Genomic DNA, 25,616 nt, shown 5'->3' on the forward strand with positions numbered 1-25,616 from the left:
TACATTGTTACTTTTTTATACTCTCGCAATCTGTTGCTACAGAGTATAATAGTTTTGTTCACCTAACGGTTGTTTGTATCACCTAAAACTAAGCGAGTTAGATATAGGGTTATATAAGGTTGTCAAATATCTCCCTTCCGCTTTTTTGCTCTTCATTCAATGCTTTATAAAAAGTGTTACAGTGATCGGATTTAGTTAAAATATGCGCCGTTTTGTTCGATGATCTGTTTCCATCTAGACGGCAACTTCATAATACCTTCCTCGTAGAAGCCCCCTCCTTATTTGCGAAGAATTCGGACAGCCACTTTTCACAAGCCTCTTTTGAGTTCAACTTCACACCACCAAGGGCATTCGCCATGGAACAGGTGGTAATCACTTGGCGCTTCGTCCGGGCTATATGGTGGATGCGATAAAACCTCCCATCCGAGCTCCCGTAGCTTCTGACGAGTCATCAACGAAGTGTTCGGTCTGGCGTTGTCCTGGTGGAACACTACACCCTTCCTGTTGGCCAATTCTGGACGCTTCTGGTCGATCGCCTGCTTCAAGCGGTCCAGTTGTTCGCAGTAGATGGTAGAATTAAGCGTCTGGCCATATGGGAGCAGCTCATAGTGGATGATTTCCTTCCAATCCCACCAAACACACAGCAAAACCTTCCTGGACATCAATCCCGGCATGGCCACTGTTTGGGACGATTCACCGGCCTTCGACCACGACCATTTTCGCTTGATATTGTCGTATGTGATCCATTTTTCGTCGCCGGTCACCATCCGCTTCAAGAATGGGACGAGTTCGTTCCGTTTCAGCAGCATATCGCAGGCGTTGATTCGGTCCAGAAGGTTTTTTTGCGTCAAATTATGCGGCACCCAAACATCAAACTTTTTTTTTGTATCCAGCCTTCTGCAGATGGTTCAAAATGGTTTGGTGACTAACTCCCATCTCCTGGGCGATGTCACGAGATGCCATATGCCGGTCTAACTCGATGTATTCCATGATTTGATCGGTATTTGTCGTCACAGGTCTTCCGCCGGCTGGCTTATCCATGGTGTCGTTTTCACCAGCTCTGAATCGTCGAAACCATTCCTCCGCGGTTCGAAGTGATAGAGTACCATCCCCCAATACACCATTAATCTCACGGAACGTTTCTCTAGCGGATTTGCCTTTAACGAAGGAAAACTTTAAAATAGCGCGAATTTCGGCGTTAGCGAACTCCATGTTTACACGTCTATAACTGTTGAACGCAATATCCAAACTAATTATGCATAGCGTTGTTTTGTAGGTTATGTCAAGACCTTTCAAATTATGTATAGTGTTGCCAGATACGAGCTCTGTAGCGCTTTGTACATAGCCGCGAAATTCAAAAGACAAAAAAGCGGAAGGGAGATATATGACAACCATATTATGAAAATAATTGAATTGAAGCCAGCTAATAAGCCGGCTTTCGTTACTTCTATATATTATATCATATCAATTTTGTTGATTTTGTACTAAATAAATCGGTCAGTTTGTGAAATAACTTAATAACATTACGTAGAGATATTTCCTAGAGCATGCTTGTACCCTGCCCCATATACGTTACATAAAATAACGATATCCGATATTCTAGGTGACATTATACTGAATAGAACTTTATAATGTAATACACCCAATTCTGTTTTTACACGGTTTGAAAAGAAAAGTATTTTTAATTTTTCACACGACTTTATTACATTTAGCACGATCCAAAAATTTTTGGGTTCAAATTGTATATGTCAGATCTAATTTTTGGGACATACATATGTTCATATCAAATATTTAAAGGAATTCCCTATTTGCGGATACAATCAAGTTTAATGGTCAGAGCAATTGTAAATGGCACACATTTAGGGGAATGGTTAATGCCTTTTTTTACACGTTTTTTTGGAACCAATCTAGCGTGTAAAAACAGAATTAAGTGTATATTTTATTATCATTAAGTAAACATCTGACATTAGGCTGGATGTGGTTTGGTGCAAAAATTTAATAAATCGATGCATTATTTTTCCTAACTGCCACATACCCAATATAATGATTTCTTTCCTGATTGATTGTTAACAATTTAAAATTTTGTCTAATTAAAAATGTTAAATTAATTTTTATACTTTCGCAAAAAGTTGCTCCAGAGGGTTTTAGTTTACACAAGGTACATAAGTCGAATAAAGTTGTTCTTCTTATGAATTCTTCTTAAAATTTGATAGAAATTAGGATATCCCGAACGTTCTAAAACCTCCGCTAAGGGTTTTGACATGGAATATATGAGCTTAGAGGTTTTTGTCGAAAAGATGTGAGTCCATTAATCGTGACGCACATTCTTGAGCATATCCTTTGAGGTAATTATGCGGTGGTGGATTTTAACTACCAGTGAATGTCATAAGCGCTATTTAGGATAAAAATCTGGTGATTCGATGGTGTTTGAAGCTGCTTGGCAACGTTGTAGAGTAACTAAAGCTTAATTTTGTCTGTTATACGCTTCGGGTCGTTATCCTTTTAAAATTAGGAGTCACTTCCAAGACCAAATTCTAAAAGTAATCTTTCGCGACAACATTATGCACTTACCTATTGACTAGCGATATGAATGAGTCCTTGTTGTTGTTTTATTACTCTTTGTATGAAAGAATGTGTTTTTCCAACAATTCTACCGATTTCAGGGTATGTTTTTCTTCTTCAAAAAGTTTAACCATTATTTCCCTTTCAGAGAGGCGTATTTTTTTTTCTTTTAGGGAGATGCGATATTCTAAATTTAAAAACAAATTGAATAGAACATAAATCCTTTAAAATGATTTATTTTACGAAAAGAAGTAAAATTAAAGGGCAATACATTTCGAGGTTCCCTGATTTTTTAATGAAAAAAAATACAGAAAATTCCAATTTAATGGGAAATGTTTATTATAATTCGAAAGAAAATTCTTTGTCATTTATTTCATGAATATTATCTTTTCCAATCCAATCCGTTAAGTCCAATTTTTGATGACTTTTTCGAGCATTTCGACTGTTAACTGGCGAATGACATGCTTGATGTTTTGCTCCAAGGCCTAAATCGAAACGCGGTTGTACGCATAGACTTTAGGCTTTACATATCCCCACAGGAAAAAGTCTAACGGTGTGATATCACACGATCTTGGTGGCCAATCGACCGGCCCCAAAACGTGTAATTATCTGTTCACCAAAATGTTCTCTCAACTAATTCGTTGATTGATGCAATATGTGGAAGTGGCGCCGTCCTGTTGAAACCAAATGTCGCCGAGATCATGAGTTTCAATTTCAGGCTTCAAATAGCGGTTATTATGGCGCGATAACGGTCGCCATTGACGGTTACGTTCACACCGAAATAATTTTTGAAGAAATATGGACCGATGACTCCACCGGCCCACAAACCACATAAAACCAATATATTATATATAATACAATAATCGCTGAACAAAATTTGGCTCAAAAACGTCTGATTTTCTTTAAACTTTTCAAGAGCCCATAGAGCGAATCGGTGTCGCTTGGGAAGGTCGAGTGGCTTTAGTTCTTGCACAAGCTGGTGCGCTTCCAATTTAAGATCTCGACGTAAAATGCGCCAAGTCGTTGCATACGTCAGTCCGAGTTGCTGCGAACGCCGCAAATCGACTTCCCACTGTCTTCGTGTACACTCTCAGCTACGGCCGCTATATTTTCTTCACTGCGTGTTGAACGTGGTCTATTTGGTCGAATATTATCTAATAATGAATGCTGGGTCTCAAGATGGGTGATGGTGTTGCGAATAGTATGCTCAGTAGGCCGATTATGTTGACCAAAAGTTTAGCGAAGTACTCGAAACACATTCTTTACAGTATGTGAGTTTTCATAATAAAGTTGAACGATTTGTAAACGTTGTTCAGGCGTAAGCCTTTGCATGATAAATTGCTCAACAATTAATTATTAATATGAAATATATGACAATAAAAAATTCAATTTTTAATTTCATTTACAAGTTTGCAGCGCGAGCTCTGAGTTCTTTTTCCATAGCCAGTCATGTTTCCTACTGTTGTTATTGTAAAAAGTTGTGCTGAACATCCGGCTTGGTGTTGATTCTACGCGGATCGAAAAGTCTTGGACTTCACTTTAATTTCGACGTCGGATCGAAATGCATTGTTATAGTATATAATGTAGCAACCATTTATTGGAATGCCGATTGATCTCATCAGGAAATAAGTAAAGATAGAGACTAGTAATTGAATAACGACTGAATCTCTACCCTTGACTTAATCTTGTCTTAATATTTAATTTTAACGGATAAGCACAAATTCAAAAGAAGTTATCAGCAGACTGAGTTGACTGTCGTTAAATTTTATTAAATAATGAGTAACAGTAGTCTACAACGGTTTTGTTGCCCTAGGTAAAACGTCGTTTTTGAATATATAATATTTATGAGCACTGCCAATAATTTCGTTAACAATTAATTTATTCAAAATAGTCTCCTTCTGCTTTAATACAGCCGCCAGTATGCCGGTGCAAGCCTTTTGAATGGCCTCCACGTCTGCATAACGCTTTCCTTTCATCGGCAAATGCATTTTTCCGAAAAGGTAGACGTCGCACGGTGCCATATCAGGTGAATACGGGGAGTGGTTGATAGTTAAAATGTGATTTTTGGTCAAATAATCCGCCACAAGCGTCGATCGATGAAACGGCGCATTATCGTGCAACAAACGCCAACTTCCATCTTCGCGATATTCGAGCCAAACACGTCGAATACGGTGCACCAAACGCTTCAAAACTCCAAGGTAGAATACCGCATTAACATTTTGGCCGGATAGAACAAATTCTTTATGGACAATACCCTTGATGGCGCCACTAGAGTTTACATTGTTACTTTTTTATACTCTCGCAATCTGTTGCTACAGAGTATAATAGTTTTGTTCACCTAACGGTTGTTTGTATCACCTAAAACTAAGCGAGTTAGATATAGGGTTATATAAGGTTGTCAAATATCTCCCTTCCGCTTTTTTGCTCTTCATTCAATGCTTTATAAAAAGTGTTACAGTGATCGGATTTAGTTAAAATATGCGCCGTTTTGTTCGATGATCTGTTTCCATCTAGACGGCAACTTCATAATACCTTCCTCGTAGAAGCCCCCTCCTTATTTGCGAAGAATTCGGACAGCCACTTTTCACAAGCCTCTTTTGAGTTCAACTTCACACCACCAAGGGCATTCGCCATGGAACAGGTGGTAATCACTTGGCGCTTCGTCCGGGCTATATGGTGGATGCGATAAAACCTCCCATCCGAGCTCCCGTAGCTTCTGACGAGTCATCAACGAAGTGTTCGGTCTGGCGTTGTCCTGGTGGAACACTACACCCTTCCTGTTGGCCAATTCTGGACGCTTCTGGTCGATCGCCTGCTTCAAGCGGTCCAGTTGTTCGCAGTAGATGGTAGAATTAAGCGTCTGGCCATATGGGAGCAGCTCATAGTGGATGATTTCCTTCCAATCCCACCAAACACACAGCAAAACCTTCCTGGCCGTCAATCCCGGCATGGCCACTGTTTGGGACGATTCACCGGCCTTCGACCACGACCATTTTCGCTTGATATTGTCGTATGTGATCCATTTTTCGTCGCCGGTCACCATCCGCTTCAAGAATGGGACGAGTTCGTTCCGTTTCAGCAGCATATCGCAGGCGTTGATTCGGTCCAGAAGGTTTTTTTGCGTCAAATTATGCGGCACCCAAACATCAAACTTTTTTTTGTATCCAGCCTTCTGCAGATGGTTCAAAATGGTTTGGTGACTAACTCCCATCTCCTGGGCGATGTCACGAGATGCCATATGCCGGTCTAACTCGATGCATTCCATGATTTGATCGGTATTTGTCGTCACAGGTCTTCCGCCGGCTGGCTTATCCATGGTGTCGTTTTCACCAGCTCTGAATCGTCGAAACCATTCCTCCGCGGTTCGAAGTGATAGAGTACCATCCCCCAATACACCATTAATCTCACGGAACGTTTCTCTAGCGGATTTGCCTTTAACGAAGGAAAACTTTAAAATAGCGCGAATTTCGGCGTTAGCGAACTCCATGTTTACACGTCTATAACTGTTGAACGCAATATCCAAACTAATTATGCATAGCGTTGTTTTGTAGGTTATGTCAAGACCTTTCAAATTATGTATAGTGTTGCCAGATACGAGCTCTGTAGCGCTTTGTACATAGCCGCGAAATTCAAAAGACAAAAAAGCGGAAGGGAGATATATGACAACCATATTATGAAAATAATTGAATTGAAGCCAGCTAATAAGCCGGCTTTCGTTACTTCTATATATTATATCATATCAATTTTGTTGATTTTGTACTAAATAAATCGGTCAGTTTGTGAAATAACTTAATAACATTACGTAGAGATATTTCCTAGAGCATGCTTGTACCCTGCCCCATATACGTTACATAAAATAACGATATCCGATATTCTAGGTGACATTATACTGAATAGAACTTTATAATGTAATACACCCAATTCTGTTTTTACACGGTTTGAAAAGAAAAGTATTTTTAATTTTTCACACGACTTTATTACATTTAGCACGATCCAAAAATTTTTGGGTTCAAATTGTATATGTCAGATCTAATTTTTGGGACATACATATGTTCATATCAAATATTTAAAGGAATTCCCTATTTGCGGATACAATCAAGTTTAATGGTCAGAGCAATTGTAAATGGCACACATTTAGGGGAATGGTTAATGCCTTTTTTTACACGTTTTTTTGGAACCAATCTAGCGTGTAAAAACAGAATTAAGTGTATATTTTATTATCATTAAGTAAACATCTGACATTAGGCTGGATGTGGTTTGGTGCAAAAATTTAATAAATCGATGCTTTATTTTTCCTAACTGCCACATACCCAATATAATGATTTCTTTCCTGATTGATTGTTAACAATTTAAAATTTTGTCTAATTAAAAATGTTAAATTAATTTTTATACTTTCGCAAAAAGTTGCTCCAGAGGGTTTTAGTTTAGTTCTCCTAAATATTCTTTGTACCATCACAGAGATGAGTTACTATCTGTCCGTGTATGATAACCACGCTTATCCATGCAATTGTTATGTTTGTACTTGTACGTAACTCGAATAATAAATACATCAAAAGCAATAAATTTTACAGACAAAATGGTGATTAAAGGTTTCAAACAAATCGGTGTAAAAAATAGGACTACAAAGGTTAATGCAATCAGTTTAGACCATCCTGATACCGATATTAATTAAATTTAGAGGAGATTAAATCTCATATATCTCTAATGAAACTAAGTGAGTATGTGACCTAAATATAATATAAGTTGTGAGAACTAAATGTCCATATGGAATTCAGCCCACACAACACATGAAGTCGCACCCTGTTAAATAAAATCAACACAACAAGTATTGGGCTGCAACGGGAAAATTACGCCACTTCTAGCAACACATGCCATCCTAAAGCAACATGTTGCGAACGCGCGAACAAGCAACACACGGCTTGGCGGAAAGCAAGCAGTGAGTCGATCCTCTGGCTAGTTGTAGTGTCCTGAGTTGTGAACGCCGTTCGTTAAGGGAGAGCTCGGTAGTGAGTCGATCCTCTGACCGACTCAACCCTTAACCTTCGGTCGCCAACACAGTCTCCTGTGATCCGGTAGTATTTTTTTTACGGCTAGACACGAGCTGCGGTAAAATCGGGATCTAAGCCTACACGAGCGCCTGCAGAAACATCTGGGCGTCGTCGTCGTAGCACACACGAGCGTCAACTCACGCAGCGGTATAATCGGCTTCGAAGCCATCATCACAACAGGACAAAACGTAAGTCATCCTAAGCCGCTTAGCACACCCAGAGCGCGGCAGAGTAGTATACGCTATCGCATAAGAGCTATTCAACGGCAGCGCGGAAAGGCGGACGACGTTATTGCGGTAAGGAGTGAATGTCTCGCAGTGGGTCGATCTTCTGGCAGGCATTTCACTCCTTAGCGTGCGAAGGCTTGAAGTCACGTGTGAAGTGGGTAGTGAGTCGATCCTCTGACCTGCTCAACGCTTGGCATCGCGGCCGCTGCCACTGCCCTCCGTAATTCCACGTGATAGTGACACGCTAACGGGCCACGTAAACCGCTACTCTGTCATAGCGCTATCATCGGGTGGCTCTACTACAACGCGGAAGACACCATTTTGTGATTAAATTGAATAAAGTACGATTTGTAAAAAGAGCCCCACAGTTTACAAATTTATTGTAACGAACCCTGGACATGGCGAGTATACCTCAGCAAATCATAAGAAGCAGGGGGCAGCAAAAAGCTTCGTTACAATTGGCGCCGAGCAGGGACTCGGCAAATCGTATTACATCAGGAGGAGATAAAACAGAAAATGACAGATCTTATGTGGTTGGACAACGTATCTAAGGAGCAACTTATCTCCTTCGCGGAAAATTTGGGCGTTGACCAAATAGGCACCACGCGGAAGATTCGGAAGCGCATAACTGCACTGGCAGCCAAGGCGCACGAAGATCCCGAAATACACGAAAAGTTCTTTAAAATGGAAGCGTCATACAAAACAAAGGAGTTCGCTTCACGAGACGAAGGTGATCAGAAGACACCACTTCCATTAGATCAAGGCAGCCGCCACCAATAATTATGCCGAATAACGGCATGTCACTTCAACAGAACCAGATAGTTACATTCGCACCTATCATCAACCAGGTGAGGAAGTGGTCCGTAAAATACGACGGCGGGAGAGACCCATTAGCGTTCATCGAACGATTGGAAGAGCTCTCCGAAGTTTACATGATAGACACAGACCTTCTTCCAAGACGTATCGCAACAACAACGAACATGGGAGGAGTTGGACTACCTTCAAAAAAGATTTTTTGCGTTTTTTTTTTACCAGCACGCTACTTCGAACGCCTTGAAGATGAGACACGGTGGATATAACCAGGAGCAGCGATTTGAAAGAATCTTCCGAAAGAGCCACACCGATTATCTACTCCACATTCGGCGTCGAGACTTCGAGACATTAGCCGAACTTATCACGCTTGCAGAAGAGTATGAAGGCATCCATGAAGGACATCGGAGAACAGTAGAGACATCTCGCCGCAAGATGACGAGACACATCACAGGTGACCACGAGGTAAGAAATATAACGCGGCCAGATCATCCACCCGTCGAACACGCATCAGCATGTTCACAACAGCGTCACACGGTTTCCCAAGACAATACCCTGTAAACGCGTATCAGCAACAACCACCCACAGAATTCAGCGCTGACCCGCCAGTAATTATGCGTCAGGAACACGGCCGGTTATACGCCTTAATCAAGCTTGGAAGCCGTCATCGACACTGGTGCCTCAAAAAGTTTTGTATCGTCACGACTTGCAGAACGTATGGACACGAGCGGGAGTGGTAAGAAGGTAACCGTAGCCATGCAAATACAAATGACCGACGGTACCATCAGCAAGATTTACGACGCCGTAGAAACCAACATCCAACGCGGACAGTCATCGCTCCAAGCAGTGTTACATGTTATGCCCGGGGCGATTGATGACGTCATACTCGGATTAGATACACTGGGGAGCACCGCCAGATGCTCAGCATTGCACACCATGCCATCAGAAAAGGTAGACAACGCAACCCCAACTACACCAACTAGCTGACTACTAAAACCCAGTAGGACGAAGCGCAACAAAAGACGTAAGTTAAAGTGCAGGAGGATTAATAGAGTCGAGCCTAGATCGACCACCAACCAGAGAAACGAAGCGGCCCGCATACGCGACTTCTTAAATTCTTCAAAAATTTGAAACCATGAGTGGAGGGACGACAGTGGCGGAGAATAAAATCACTATGACCGACAACCGTCCCATCAAGCAACGATATTTCCCACGAAATCCAGCGATGCTATTATCAAGAATGAAATCGATGAGCTGCTATCGAAGGGATGCATCGAGTCGTCTCACAGCCCACACAGCGCGCCGATTGTATTGGCCCGGAAGAAAAACGGTAAGTGGCGTCTATGCGTGAATTATCGGCAACTCAACGGCCGATCTGTACCCGACGCATACCCCTTACCTAGGATACAACACATATTAGACAAATTACGACGAGCAAGGTATATTAGTAGTCTGGACCTCAAGAACGGCTAATGGCAGATACCTTTAGAGCAAGGCAGCCGCCCATACACAGCTTTCACCCTGCATGGGCGTGGCCTATTCCAATGGCGAATCATGCCATTCGGCTTACATTCGGCACCTGCGACGTTCCAGAGGGTACTCGACCAGGTCATAGGCCCTGAGTGCGGAACCACACGCCTTCGCCTACCTCGACGACATAATCGTGATAGGCTCTACATTCGAGGAACATATACAGAATCTACGAAAGGTACTGCAGAGACTACAGCAGGCCAACCTTCGAATCAATTCTGAGAAATGTGAGTATTTTAAGAAGGAACTTCGGTATTTAGGTCATGTGATGAGTGACAAAGGCATCCACACCAACCCCGAGAAAGTAGCAGCAATCCAGGAGCTGAAGCCACCGACTAGCGTAAAAGAAGTACGCCAATATCTTGGGATAGCCACTTTATTAAAGAAAGGAAGGCACTGGAAGTGCCAGCTAACAGAGGCTCCTATCCTCGCATGTCCGGACTTCAGCCAGACATTTACCTTGCAAACGGACGCTAGCAACATCGGCCTTGGTGCAGTGCTGACACAGAAACTGGAAGGAGGTGTACGCGTAATAGCTTACGCTAGCCGCAAATTGAATAAGGCGGAGACGAACTATTCGGCAACCGAAAAGGAGTGCCTCGCCATAGTCTGGGGAATCCGTAAAATAAGCCCCTACATAGAGGGATATAAATTCAAGCTGATAACGGGTCACGTATCGCTAAAATGGCTGAATTCCATTGAAAGCCCTTCCGGTCGTATAGCACGATGGGCTTTAGAATTACAGCAACATACATTCGACATCGAGTATCGCAAAGGGAACCTCAACCTAGTAGCGGACGCACTGTCTCGATAACCACTAGAGACCATAAGACAAACGACGACGGTGGCGCCGCAATGCAACTGGTTGCGGAAACGAGCAGAGGAAGTACCCGCAAACCCCGAGAAGTACGCGGACTACATGGAAAAGGATGGCCAACTTTATCGCCACATTCCGTGTCGATCCCAGGATGAAGAGGCTGTACCCTGCTATGTGTGCCTAAACCCCTCCGCCTAAGCGTCTTGCAAGAGAACCACGATATACCTAGCGCCGGATATATGGGTATACGCCGGACAGTAGCCGGAGTGGCTAACCGATATTACTGGCCAGGGATGTTCCGCGACATTAGCCGTTACGTACGCCAGTGTGAGTCTTGCCAGAAATACAAGGAAGGACAGCAGAAACCAGCAGGGAAGATGCTTTCGCAGGTGGCACAGGAACCGTTTGTCACAGTTTGCACTGACTTCATCGGACCCTTACCGCGATCTACGCATGGTAATACTATGTTACTAGTATTATTCGATCGCTTCAGCAAGTGGGTAGAATTAGTCCCCATGAGGCGCGCTACAGCAGAAGGACTTCGTCGCGCATTCAGAGAACGAATCCTCGCAAGATTTGGCGTCCCGAAAATTCTTATTTCGGACAACGGGGTTCAATTTACTAGTACGCTATGGCAACACTACCTAAAGGAACTAGGAATACGCTAGCAATTCACCGCACCTTACACTCCTCAAGAGAATCCCACGGAACGAGCCAATCGGACAATTAAACGAATTATAGCACAACTCAGTAAAGCCCGACAGCGATGGGACGATTTTCTCCCAGAGATCGAGCTCGCAGTGAATACCAGTATTTCGGCATCCACGGGGTATAGCCCAGAATTCTTCGTTCAAGGACCAGAGCCGCGACTGCCAAAGGCCCTCTTCGACGAAGTTAATGTCGGCACAGGTATGACACCCATGACGGCTGAAGAGAAGTCCAATAGGATGCAGGAAGCCTTTAAAATAGTTCGGCAAAATATGGAAAGGGCGACAACGGATCAAGCCCGTCATTATAACTTGAGACGCAGAAAATGGACCCCCGCGATCGGGGAACTCGTTTTCCCGAAAGAGCATTACCTCTCTAAGGCCACTGAGGGCTTCGCCGCAAAGTTAGCCCCGAAGTATGATGGCCCTTATCAAATTCTCAGGTATATCCCACCAGTGATCGTCCAACTTCGAAAAATTGACGGTGGAAAGGAGAAAGCGGTGAACATCAGCGAATTGAAACCGTACCACACAGCCGTAACAGTTTAAAGAAAAAAAAAAAAAAACAGGAGAATTACAAATTTATAACTTAAGTTAATTGGAAATTTTTTTTTAACGAAAACCAAAGAAAAAAAAAAGTTAATTTTAGAAATTTCAGAAACATCTGGGCGTCGTCGTCGTAGCACACACGAGCGTCAACTCACGCAGCGGTAGAATCGCCTTCGAAGCCATCATCACAACGGGACAAAACGTAAGTCATCCTAAGCCGCTTACCACACCCAGAGCGCGGCAGAGTAGTATACGCTATCGTATAAGAGCTATTCAATGGAAGCGCGGAAAGGCGGACGACGTTACTGCGGTAAGGAGTGAATGTCTCGCAGTGAGTCGATCCTCTGGCAGGCATTTTACTCCTTAGGCGAAGGCTGGAAGTCACGTGTGAAGTGGGTAGGGAGTCGATCCTCTGACCTGCTCAACGCTTGGCATCGCGGCCGCTGCCACTGCCCTCCGTAATTCCACGTGATAGTGACACGCTAACGGGCCACGTAAACCGCTACTCTGTCATAGCGCTATCATCGGGTGGCTCTACTACAACGCGGAAGACACCATTTTGTGATTAAATTGAATAAAGTACGATTTGTAAAAAGAGCCCCACAGTTTACAAATTTATTGTAACGAACCCTGGACATGGCGAGTATACCTCAGCAAATCATAAGAAGCAGGGGGCAGCAAAAAGCTTCGTTACAAAGTTAATAAGGTAAGAAGTATAATTGTAATCCATTCACGGTTTCGTAGAATTATGAATGCTGTATTCTTACGCAAAAATTTTTAACTGAAAGTTTTGCCAACACTTGGAAGTATTTCCCCGACCTTGATCCGTGCAAATTGTGAGAGCATAAAATGTTCGGTTACATCCGAACTCAGCTTTTCCTTACCTAAAACCAGCGATGAATATTGAGAGGTTTTAATTAATCCTAAATTCGAAGAGATATTATTGATCCAACTTTATCTGATCTTTTGATGGTTTGATATGATTTATTATTTTATATGTCTCTTTGTTTTAGTTCGATCGACAATCATCAATTCGTTATAGCTCTCGACGTGCGCGTACTCTGGAATCACTTGCTTCCCTATATGAGGTAATACATTGTCTCTGTAATCTATTATATTATATTAATCGAATTTGCTTAGTCGGGCTATTGCATTAATACAGTTGTTGACTTTTTTGCTATTTTTAAATATATATTTTTTTAATTTAATAAAAATTGCAAATGTTATATATTGTATGTGATTGCTATTTAATCACTACATTTTGTGGCTCGTTATTTATTTCACTGTATAATTTTTGCAAAGACGTGCACAGAAGCAATCGGAACAGTAATATTGCCAAAGGAGAATCAAATTAACTGTAACTAAATAATGAGTACAACCTTTTTAATTGCATGTTAACCACTCACAAAGCATATGAGTCACAATTTTGTATCTGCGAAATTCTAATTAAGTTAGCGAACTATAAATTATATTATTGAGAACTAGAGATATCTTACTCTTAATATAAACTTATGCGCGTTATAATTTCATTCATATTTTGGCGTGTAAATTTTAGATTGATTTGTTTTGAGAAAGAAGTAAAATAAAAAAATTGATGTGAAACTTTTATATTCATACTAAATAAGTAGAGAAAAAGTATATTGATTTATTACTCGTATATTTTCTTGTAAAACTCTTAGCTTTCCATCAAAATGAAATGATACCTTACTTTGATGGATTTTTTACACACTGCAAACTCTTATAATTTGTGGTAATTACCGGCTAGCAAATGCCACTTATATTTTATATAAAAAAATGTTGTACTAAACCAAATATGATCCATTTACGTACTGTATTAACTAGAGTTTTCGAAATATTGATTAAAAATTTATCTTGCTAAATGGCACTGTAATATATGAATTGAATATCGAAGATACTGAAATGAACTTCGATTAAATATAAACCGAATTTGATGATCTCAATATCGACTCACAAATGAAATTGATAATATTTATTCGATAATACACAGAACTTAGGTTACGTTAGGTCATTGGGTTTATCCTAGCGCCAGAGATTGATTACTTTTGATACCCGAGAAAACTTATACAAATGGATCAGCAGATCCTCATAGATCTACAAAGAATTTTGATTTTACCACAAATTTGTTAAGGTGCTTTGTCGAAGGTGTATCTTCTGAGATATTTAAATATCAGTCTGGCAAAAGTTGGAGAAAGTGCCTAAATACTTCCAACTTGCTATCCTCCATAAAACTTCATACTAAGTAGTTCAAAGGATCTTTACGGGCCAAAAGGATCTCACAGCTCCACAAGTTCTGGTTGTTAATCAGCGCTTGCAGACCTCACGGGAGGGCCAACGCTATAGCGTAAAAGAGACAGAGTACCGACTCGCTTCTAATCAGATGAAATTAGGGTAAGGGTGCCCTCTCTAGCAAACTTATCGGCTGTGCCTTATTCGGAAGAAGCTTGATGCGATTGAGGTCACACACTTCGCTATTATAGCTCCCGGCAAAATACTCCACATCCTACGCTGCCTATAGCTTCAATGCATCCGTAAAAAAACTCACAGCACCTCTTTTCCAATAGCTTCGCCTTACCCCTCGCAGGTGTGTGAGCAGAGAAGCAACCACCAGGAGAAAGTTCCTTGGTGCAGTGATCTAGATTATCAAGAATGCAATCGAAGTAGTGTAGTATTTCAATATGTTCCTGCTTGAGACCCATCATGTACCCAACCGCCCTAAATGTAAAGCAGTCTTCCGTTCTTGAACACGTTCCAGCTGCTTAGGTAATACAGTTTATCAGAGCGCCCTCCACCAGAGAACAATCCAATAAAACGTTATTGGCTTAACTACAGTTTTGCAGTGCCAAAACAACAGTTTTGGTGTTAGATCCCACATGTTTCTATGTTTCCTGTTGCTTTTCTGTAGCAGTAGATATAGTTCTTAGTAGTTACGTGAGAGAGTGAGGCTTTCGGAATGTGGCCTAACCCGCACACTGAAGTTTGCAGGCGAAATGCTGCATAGCTTTTTCGGTGCCCTCCAAGGGGTACTTGTTTCATAGAACGTCCAGGAGTAAATGTAGCGACTCATCTCTGCTCATACACGAGTTACCACCCTATATCTCAAATACTCCAATGGATTCTTGACAGCCCTTTATGGCTTCGCAGAAGACTCTCAATGCCTGTTTAGGCTCAGTTCCCTTCTCTCCCGTCACTCCGAGGGCCGTGGGACACCCGGCCTGACATGGGTAGGGGAATCAAAAGAGCCACCTTATCATAGCTGATGACACCTTTTGGTCGATGGACTCCTTACTCAGAAGAATCAGCACAAGTTGGGAGATACGAATTGTAGTATCACAACAGACTCGAGCACGAAGGGCAGAGGTAATGTCAAATTTTCTAGTATTGCTTATTTTCAGACATCTCCAACCCTGCCCACCGCTTCCATATTCAGGCCGACCGTTCACTGGCACATCTGACCGGCTTGAGGATACTCTCACACCTAGGAGTATAGACATATATGGTGTTATATATATGTAAATAATTATGATGACAAGACGAGTTGAATTCCGAGTTACTGTCTGTCCGACTGTCTTGAATAAAAATTGAGATATCTTAATGAAACTTGGTACACGTGTTCCTTGGCAAAAAAATGATCACGAGTTCGTAGATTGGCGTAATCGGACCACTGCCATGCTCACAAAACACCATTAATAGCTAAATAGGAGCAGGTGTCAAAATTGGACGATGGTAGTGGCCCCGGCCAAATTTAAGTGAAATCACATATCTTCGGACCTACACCACCACAGTGCTAAAATAAGCGAAACGAACCACAATCACGCCTAACTCCCATATACCGCTACTTTAAATAACATCTTGTATTTTCACTTTCCAGTATACAAATCAAGAACCAATTAATATATCGGAATAAAAATTTGCTCGAATATTGTCATCTCAGGTCTAAAAATTCTCAAAACCGAACTATAACTATTTAAGCCCCCAGATACCGTAAATGTGGACCCGAAAGCCTATGGCTGACTTCCTACCGAAAATAGTAGTCTATGTGTAAGATATATCATTGAAATTGAAAATTTCTAATAATATATATCTGATAAATATAAAAATTGATTGAATTTAGTCAATATTTCCCTTAACCCCCATATAACTCATTGAAGGATTTTTGAACTTTCGGCTGATTTTATACCCCATATATCGACCAATATGTGAGTTACTTATCTTAAATAAATTGAGTGCCTAAAATTGATAAACTTGTACGAAAACTTGACCTAGGCCCCATATAACTTATATCAGCACTTTTGAACATCCGGCTGACTTTACTTCATATGATTGGTGATGGTATGTGAGGTACCTTAATGAAACCCTGAAAGCATTTTATTAGTCTGTGGGATGTAGTAGTATGTGATTTTGCAAAATTTGATCAAATCGGGTCAAAGCTACCTCCAACTCCCATATACTACTTATAATGATTTTAGTTGTTCTAACAAGTGCCGGTCAGTTAGTATTATTTATAAGTATATAAAATTGCTTCAAAAATAGGTTTATCTGAGCAATGTCAAAATTAATGCAATTAGGCCGTCCCTTTCTATATCCCCAATATAAACCATAAAAGGATTTCCATCTTTCCGCGTGTGATTGTTTAATGAAGTTAAATGGACAAGTTTTCATAAAAATTATGTGATGTAGCGTTGGATTAGATTGGAATTGGTCTATACCTTGGTCTAAACCTCATATACCTAATATAATGAATTCCAATCCTCTGGTTGACGTTTTCCACGTCAACTCAATATATTTAGCCTATTCGGTTAAGTTTATATCAGATATATCTCACTTTAGGATGATTTTAATATAATTTTTGTTCACGGGATGTCAAATAAAATTATATTACTAATTGAGCCTATGACCTATAATATAATTTAATAAAATACCGAATTTAATAGTAATTCGTTCACGATTTTGTCGAATAATGAATGTTGAATTCTTTCGCAAAATTTTTAATATGAAGTTTTGCCAACCTAAAGGTATTTTCCCGAATTTGATCCTAGCAAGTTGCAAGAGTATGAAATGTTCGGCTACACCCGAACTTTGCCCTTCCCAACTTGTTTTAGTCTTAAAATAGTCGTGTAAGGCCAGGGAAGGTCTAAGGGGTGAGAAAATATGGAAAAATTGCGAGGAAAATACTAAAAACGACAATTTTATTTTACCATACAAATAGATGTTCGTCCCGTTGATATTTTTGGAATATTTTTCTATATAACGAGTGATCCATGTAGCGGTATGTTATTTTTGTTTAGTATTGTTTGGCATCATGAGCGTACTATTCCCAACACCATCACCTATCTTGAGACCCAGCATTCATTATTGGATAATATTCGACCGAATCCACACCCAGCACGCGGTGAAGGAAATATAGCAGCCGTAGCTGAAAGTGTAAACGAAGACCCTGGAGAGAGAAATCTTAAATTGAAAGCGTACAAAATACAGCTTGTGCAAGAACTGAAGCCGCTTAACCTTCCCAAGCGGCATCGCTTCGCTCAATGAGCTCTTAAAAAGTTCCAAGCAGATCCGACGTTTTCGAGCCAAATATTGTTCAGCGATGAGACCCATTTCTGGCTCAATGGGTATGTTAACAATCTAAATTGCTGCATTTGGGAGAAAGAGCAACCTGAAGAGATTCGAGAGCTGCCATTTCATCCAGAAAAAACTACGATTTGACGTGCCAATAAAAATTGTATGAATAGATTGTAAAAAGAGTTTTGTTTGACACTAAGAATTAAACTTTTTTTCGTAAGAAGAAGCACGCTCTGAAGTAAGACAACTTGTAAAGCGTTTTCCATTATAGATGTTATGATTTTTAAGTGTCTTTTCGGCCTTTTGTAATATGATATGATCTGTAATTTTTTTTAATCAATTACAATTTTATTATCAAACTAGCTTTTTCCCGCGGCTTCGCTCGCATCGAATCCATATTTGTGTTATTTCTCTGATTTACGTGTTTTATACATTTATGTTTTCTTTCATTTTTAATTTTTTCGACAAACAATCATTTCTGCCAAACTTTTTTTTTTCAATTTAAAAATTTTCAAATTTATTTTCCAAACATATATAAACTTCCAAAATAATTTTTTTAATAATCCGTAAAAAATTTATAAATTTTGTAATAAAAAGTATCCTATGTTCATTCTGACACCTCTAAGAGTATATGTTCAAAATTTCATGATGATCTGTTAAGTAGTTTTTGCGTGAAAGCTTAACAAACAAACGGACTTTCGCATTTATAATATTAGTATAGATAAACAAAACTGTCGATTCTGTTGCGAAGAAAATCCCTGAATCAACCTGAACAACCATTAAATTCACCGCAATTGGAAGAAGTTGAACTTGACAATATCCGGTTCCAACAAGACGGGGCTACGTGCCACACAGCACATGCAACAAACGAATTATTGCAAGAAAAGTTTGGACATTCAATAATTTCAAGAAATTGTGACATTAAATGGCCTCCAAGATGTTGTGATTTAACACCATTAGACTACTTCTTGCGGGGTTATTTGAAGTCATTGGTCTTTAGCAATAAACAAGACTCTCTTCAAGTCTTAGAAGTCAATAGTAAACGTGCTATTCTGACATACGACTTGATTTAGTGAAAAGAGTACTCGAAAATTCGGTTCATTTATTCTTGCAAAAGAAGTCATGGAGGCCATTTGAATGCAGTGATATTCAAAACTAAATTGTATAAATTGTACTTCACATTGAATAGAAAACATTTGAATTCCGTTAAAATTAGTGTTTAAAAAAAAAAAAAAAGTCATACCACTGTTTTTGGAACACCTTTTGTATAATTGCATCATGATTGGTGTGTAAAGAATAAAATTATTATGTTGCTTTTATTGGAATAAAAAAGATCGGATGTTAGTTGGTTGTCGAATGTATATATTTTAGTCATCTGTCGAACGTCACACGAAACTTATAAAGTTAACTGTTATTCTGTAACTATTACAACGTTATTAAACAACTGATAACAGTTGATGGACATCTTTGTCCGTCTTATCGTAAGGCGTGCCAACTACTAGAGTTGTTCTAGAACTATTCGCATTGAGATATTACGCCTAAGCATTTCGCTCTATGGTATCTTCAACGCCGCATCAAATTCAAACTCTGTTTGGAAATAAAATATCGACATGTTTCCACTCAAATCTTCCTACACTACAAAGAAAATTTCAGTTGCACATTTGAATGATCAACAAAGAATAACGTACGATAATACAAGCTGTGCATTTTTTGATACTCCCCTGGATACTGGAAAAACGTTGCTAATATCATTGCTTTTGGCAAAGATCCGATCGCAAAATGAGGTGTCCTAGCGTTGGCTTCATCTGAAGGTTGGCTAAACCTGAAAATCAACGAAACACCAGTTTCTGATATCGCCAAAATATGCGATTATATTTTTGAAGCAGTTGTTAGATATTGAAAATGCTAAGGTTGCAATTGACACCTCGACCAGAATAATAACATTTCTCTCAGATTTCAGCCACTTCACAAAAGAAGACAGTTTATTCAGCAAGGTTTTCTATTCTTTCAATATTTGTAATAACCATTTATGGTGAAATAAACGGGCAATATCGGCGGCAAAAAACCAATACGTCTATGATATTGTGGCGAACACGAGCAAATCAGAATTGACGATAAACTGCCAGAAGCAACTAGACAGCGAATTCGTAGTTGCCAGAATGTTCTAGTAGCGAATTTTTGTTCAAAATTTATTAAATAAGGGCTGCCAGATTGTGCAGCAGACACAGTTCTAATTAGAGTGTTGCCGTGTAAAGACCAATTAAGCTATAAATAATAAGTTGTAAGTTCGAATAGCGAGCAAAAAGTGTTAAGTTGTTGGAATTGGAAATGAAGATAAGTGTATAGCATTAAATTGGGACTTTAATTAAACAATCCAGTGATCGAGCTCAAGAGTGAGTTATAGTAAGACGATTTATCGAGAAATCCGTTACAATTGGTGTCAGAAGTGGGATTGTCAAATAAATTCCCAAGGAGATGATTATTTAAAAATGGCCAAGTTTAACGATCTGAAGATTCCACAACTGAAAAAGGAGCTGGAGCAACGTGGTTTGGCGACAAATGGATTAAAAAGGAGAGGCCATGGAGGCGGATAACATTAATGTTGAGGAATATGTCTTTCACATGGAATTATAAGAAGAGACAACAAAGATAGAAGAAAAGGAAGAGGCTCAATGCTCGTCAAAGATTGTGGACATAAACATGGTTTTTGCCGCAATATCGCAAATGTCGACACAAATTAAAGAGCAGGCCACACGTGTGTCTCAAATATCAACAGAAATATCGACACAATTTAAAGAGCAGGATGCACCTATAACCCAACAAATAGCAGAGGTGTCATCAAAAATGTTGACACAACAATCCCAATTGTCTTCGTTAGAAACGCGGTTGGAAGAGCAGTTCGCAACGTAAGATGCACGTATATCTGCACAGTTGGAAGAGCAGTTCGCAGCGCAAGATGCACGTATATCAGCACAGATGACCTCACAAATAGCAGAAGTGTTCACACAGATTTCGCAAGAGCGGGATAAAATTTAAACTGAAATTGATGAATTAAAAGATCGTCTCCGCGAGCTACAATTAAATTGGCCAATTGTGTAAACAGCTTCTGCCAAGGTAAAACCTCCATCCTTTGATGGCACTGTTCCGTTCCACGTTTTTAAGCTTCAATTCAAAAAGACAGCATCTTCAAATAATTGGAACGCTGAAGATAAAGTAGCTGCATTCGTTGTATTAAAAGGATCTGCAGCGGAGATATTACAGACCATTCCAAACTACGAGACGAGTAGTTATGAAATGTTGATGGTTGATAAGAAAGACGGTATGGTAGTGAGCACAGGAAACATATCTTTCAAATGGAGTTGCGAAATCGCCGCCAGAAAGCCAATGAGTCTCTGCAGGAGTTTTCTATAGAGATTGCGAGGTTAGCTCACTTAGCTTATGCACAGAAATCTATAGAGCATAGTAGCCATATTGCACGCAATTATAACAAGCTCAATAATCCAGTTGGGCGGAAACGAAATGCTGAGTCCAAAGAAGACAATATAGATGTCCGATTAATGACTATAACATCAGACTGGGATCCGGAGAAGCTACGGAAATGTCAGCAAAAGGATCCAGATTTGAAAAGTGTAATACACGGATTGGAGATGAATAAACGTCCAACGATAGAAGAAATAGCTGCAGAAAGCCCAGTCGCAAAGGCTTATTGGGCACAATGGAATAGTTTGAAGTTAGTGTCTGGCTGCTTGCATCGCGTATGGGAAAGCGAAGATGGGCAAAGTTCACGAGCTCTGATGATTGTTCCAAAAGTAAGAATTCCTGAAGTTCTCAACGAGCTTCACAACGGTCCAAGTGGAGGACACATAGGTATCACTAAAACCTTGGAGAAATTAAAACAAAGATTTTATTGGGTTGGTTGTCGTCAATCAGTTACGGAGTGGATCGCCAATTGTGTCGAGTGCATTGCTGCTAAAGGGCCGCGGTCCAAGTCATGGTCAGATGAAGCAGTACAATTCAGGTGCGCCGTTTGAGCGAGTAGCCATGGATGTAGCTGGTCCATTTTCTATCAGTAAATTAGGCAACTATTGGACTATTCAGCAAGTGGCCAGATGTGTACGCAATTCCTATCCAAGAGGCAGGAACAGTAGGGGATGTATTCATCAACAATTGGGTATCGAGATATGGTGTTCCGATAGAATCACATTCTGACCAAGGGAGAAATTAAGAATCAGCTCTAATACAGGAGATATGACAGAAGCTGGGTGTCCGGAAAACCCGTACAACTGCACTACATCCGCAGTCCGATGGCATGGTAGAACGATTCAATCGAACTTTGGATGAACATTTGAGGAAAGTTGTGGACAAGTAACAAAAAGAATGGGATACTCATATATCCTTGTTCCTGAAGGCTTATCGGTCTGCTGTACATGAAACAACGGGGCAGACTCCAGAAAGGGTAATTTTTGGTAATAATCTTCGACTACCGATTGATTTAAAATTTGGAATTAACGCCAACGGAGGAAGGAATACTAAGGAATGCAATAGCATCCTAGAAGACGAGATGAGGGATATACATGTTATGGTGAGACAGCACACCAAAATTATGAGCGATAAGATGAAAGCAAAATACGACAAGGCAATAAACTCTGAGTGTTTTATTGAAGGCGATTGGGTATTGTTATATAACCCACAACGAAAGAAAGGGCTGTCTCCGAAATTACAGTGTAATTGGTCAGGACCATACCAGGTTGTTAAACGACTCAATGATGTAGTGTATCGCATACAAACCATTGGAAGACCAAGGAATAAAATGAAGGTGGTTTATCTGGAACGGCTTGCAGCGTTTGGTACCGCAAATATGTCTAATCGGGACGAACAGACTTAGGTAGAGGGCAGTGTGGCGAACACGAGTACCAGAACAAATCAGAATTGACGATAAACAGCCAGAAGCCACTAGACAGCGAATTCGTAGTTGCCAGAATGTTCTAGTAGCGAACTTTTGTTAAACATTTACTATATAAGGGCTGCCGGATTGTGCAGCAGACACAGTTCTAATTAGAGTGTTGCCGTGTAAAGAGCAATTAAGAATCGAATAGCGAGCAATAAGTGTTAAGTTGTTGGAATTGGAAATAAAGATAAGTGTATAGCATTAAATTTGGACTTTAATTTAGCAATCCAGTGATCGAGCTCAAGAGTGAGTTAAATTTTGACAGCTGTTTTGCTTGGACGCGTTTTGGTTCGTTTTCGATTTTTGCTTATCCCAGAAAAGGGATAATCGATATTGTATGAAAAACAAAGTTAAGTGCGCGGGCGCATTCCGAATGTTGACTGTGGCATATTTGTATTTTACGTAGACTCATAATAATAAATTGTTAGTAGTTGTAATTGTACGGAGTTCACAATATCATGTTAGATATCATCAACTAACAACTTTGAATATAAGATTAATAAAATACAGATTTTAACATTTTATGTTGATTTGTGCTTAATACAAATCTACAAAAAAAAAGCATTTTGACCAAACTTAAGTGTTTTATTTCATTTTAACATCACGTCGTTATTATTAGTACATAGATCTTGTATATCTTAGCCAAAAATCACGTGGCCAAAACTTCTAGTAAACAATAAAACTGGGGTTGTAATCAGGAAGGATTTTTCGTATGAGCAGCACAGTAATTTTGGCCCTATCATTAATGGCGTTGTAATATAAATAGAAAATAGTGACCTCTTTTATATTTATTGACCCTTTCGTTTCGTTTTCGAACTTCTAGTTAACTTCAAACCATCGATTAGAATCAGTATATGAAATTTCTATACTGCATAAAATTCATTTTATTATTCTAGTAAACGTAGATTATAAATAATATACCATATGTAATTTGTGTTAGTTATTTTGATGAAATTGAATGAAAATATTGTCTATATTATTTTTACTGCAATGCCAAAAGTAAATAAAGTCAGACCTTCCACAAGCCCAAAATGATTTTGATGTGAGAAATAAAAGACATGGAAGACCATCAAAAAAGTTTGAAGACGCCGACTTGCAAGCCATATTGGGTGAAGATGACACTTTGAGTCAAAAGCAAATGGCAGCCATGTTAAATATTGCACAACAACCAATTTCAGAGATTTTGAGATTTGAACAAGTATGTTAAAATATACGTAAATTGCGTATAACTTATCGTCCTAGAGTGGTTTATACACGATATTATACATATCACAAATAAGAAACAGTTGAGAACTTCAGTTTTATTACAAGATTTCAGAAACAATAAATAATGAACTTTTTTGTATATAATGCGCAAAGAGTGATCAAAAATTCTTATGTAACAATACTGTAAAGGCTGATTTACATATAACTTTGGCTTCGCATTGCTTCACAATTTGGTTTAAACTCAATGAAGAATCTTTAAACTCTTACCGCTAGTGGAGGAAAAATAAAGATCTTCATTGAGCTGAGAATATATTCATTCTAATTTTATAATATACATAATTGCTTGTCCTATATATACTATTTAGAAATCGTACTTACTTATGTATTGTCACACGACTTGGTGTTGTTTATAACTGTATAACTCAATATATGTGCGTGTGTGTTTGTTCGTATGTTATCTATTTTATGTGATATGTGATTTAGGTTTCTTTTTAAATGTTTTTTTGTGTGTACCCATTTAGTTCACAATTCCTGTAATCACTTGCTACATATGGATGCATCTCGTTAAGCTGTGTGCTTATAACTCTATATACATATATTTTTGAGTCTTTATTATTGCATGTGAATTGCATGTATCATAAACGCATATGTTTGTATTATGTATGTATTGTCTAGACATATTCTATGATGATCAAGTTTGATGTATGCTTTTATATGAGTAAGATCACGTAAAAGTTTACGAGAAGAAGCACAGCAAACTGAACCAAAATATTCGACAACCGTCTTCTTTTATTCTTTGACAGGTAGCTGTCGCATTTTTTATAATATTACTTACATATTTCTTTTTTTTATCAATTGGATCGTCAATCACTTACTTGCACTACACTTTTCCGTTTATGATCAAAATAAAAACTCGAATATAATATTTTTTATAAAATTTATTTTAAACAACACACAGTTAATATTTTGAATTATAATAAGTATTTCCACTGTTTTTTGTTATCATCTGAGGAAGCACGCGAACAAAATTTTTTGATGTTACATGATGATAAAGTTATAAAGGCAGTTTTCCGGCCGGGTTGATCCTTTTGGGGCGGCTTGGTGGGGAATGTGCATGGATTGTTTGGTGATTAAATGATATGTTGTGGTGGCGGTTGATAAGTGGTATGATGTTTTGTATTGTGTGTTGTGGATATGAATTCGAGTGGTATGTATTGACGCGGGATCGCACATCATAAGTCATATGAACAGATTGAAATACATTTTTGAAACATGTATGTAAGTTTAGTTGACCAAATCTGTTAAGATGAAAATTACAAAACAAGAAATAATTTGGGTATTCACAAGGTGTCATATTGTGTCATACACATATGTCTTATTTTTTTATGACTGTAATATCAACACTGTTGTTGTTTTCCATGCAAAATTGTAATACGACAAATACAACACGGCGAGGTCTGTTTTTGAGTGTGCCATTCTATCAGCTGTATCTGTTTACTTCTTTTCTTGTTGACGTTTAATTGTCAAAAATTAAAAAATTAAATAGATTTCATTAACAATATGGAAGAAAGCCACGATATTCAGGTAAATTAAGTTAATGAAAAAAGAAATATTAAAATATTTTGTTGT

General features: G+C 39.3%; 1 protein-coding gene across 6 annotated transcripts in view; it reads left to right on the forward strand.

Moving 5' to 3' along the window:
• Window positions 1–25,616, forward strand: part of vari (MAGUK p55 subfamily member vari) — a 241,940-nt gene that overhangs the window by 215,229 nt on the left and 1,095 nt on the right. For 5 of the 6 annotated variants that reach the window (XM_070106559.1, XM_070106562.1, XM_070106561.1 and 2 more), the window contains one exon: window positions 13,264–13,338. The exons of the other annotated variant lie outside the window; for it this stretch is intronic. In XM_070106559.1, coding sequence (XP_069962660.1) covers window positions 13,264–13,338 — 75 coding nt within the window. The remainder of the gene's footprint in view (window positions 1–13,263; window positions 13,339–25,616) is intronic. 6 annotated transcript variants of the gene reach the window in all.

The sequence above is a fragment of the Bactrocera oleae genome, chromosome 3 (genome assembly GCF_042242935.1).
Source record: "Bactrocera oleae isolate idBacOlea1 chromosome 3, idBacOlea1, whole genome shotgun sequence".
NCBI classification, from domain to species: domain Eukaryota; kingdom Metazoa; phylum Arthropoda; class Insecta; order Diptera; family Tephritidae; genus Bactrocera; species Bactrocera oleae.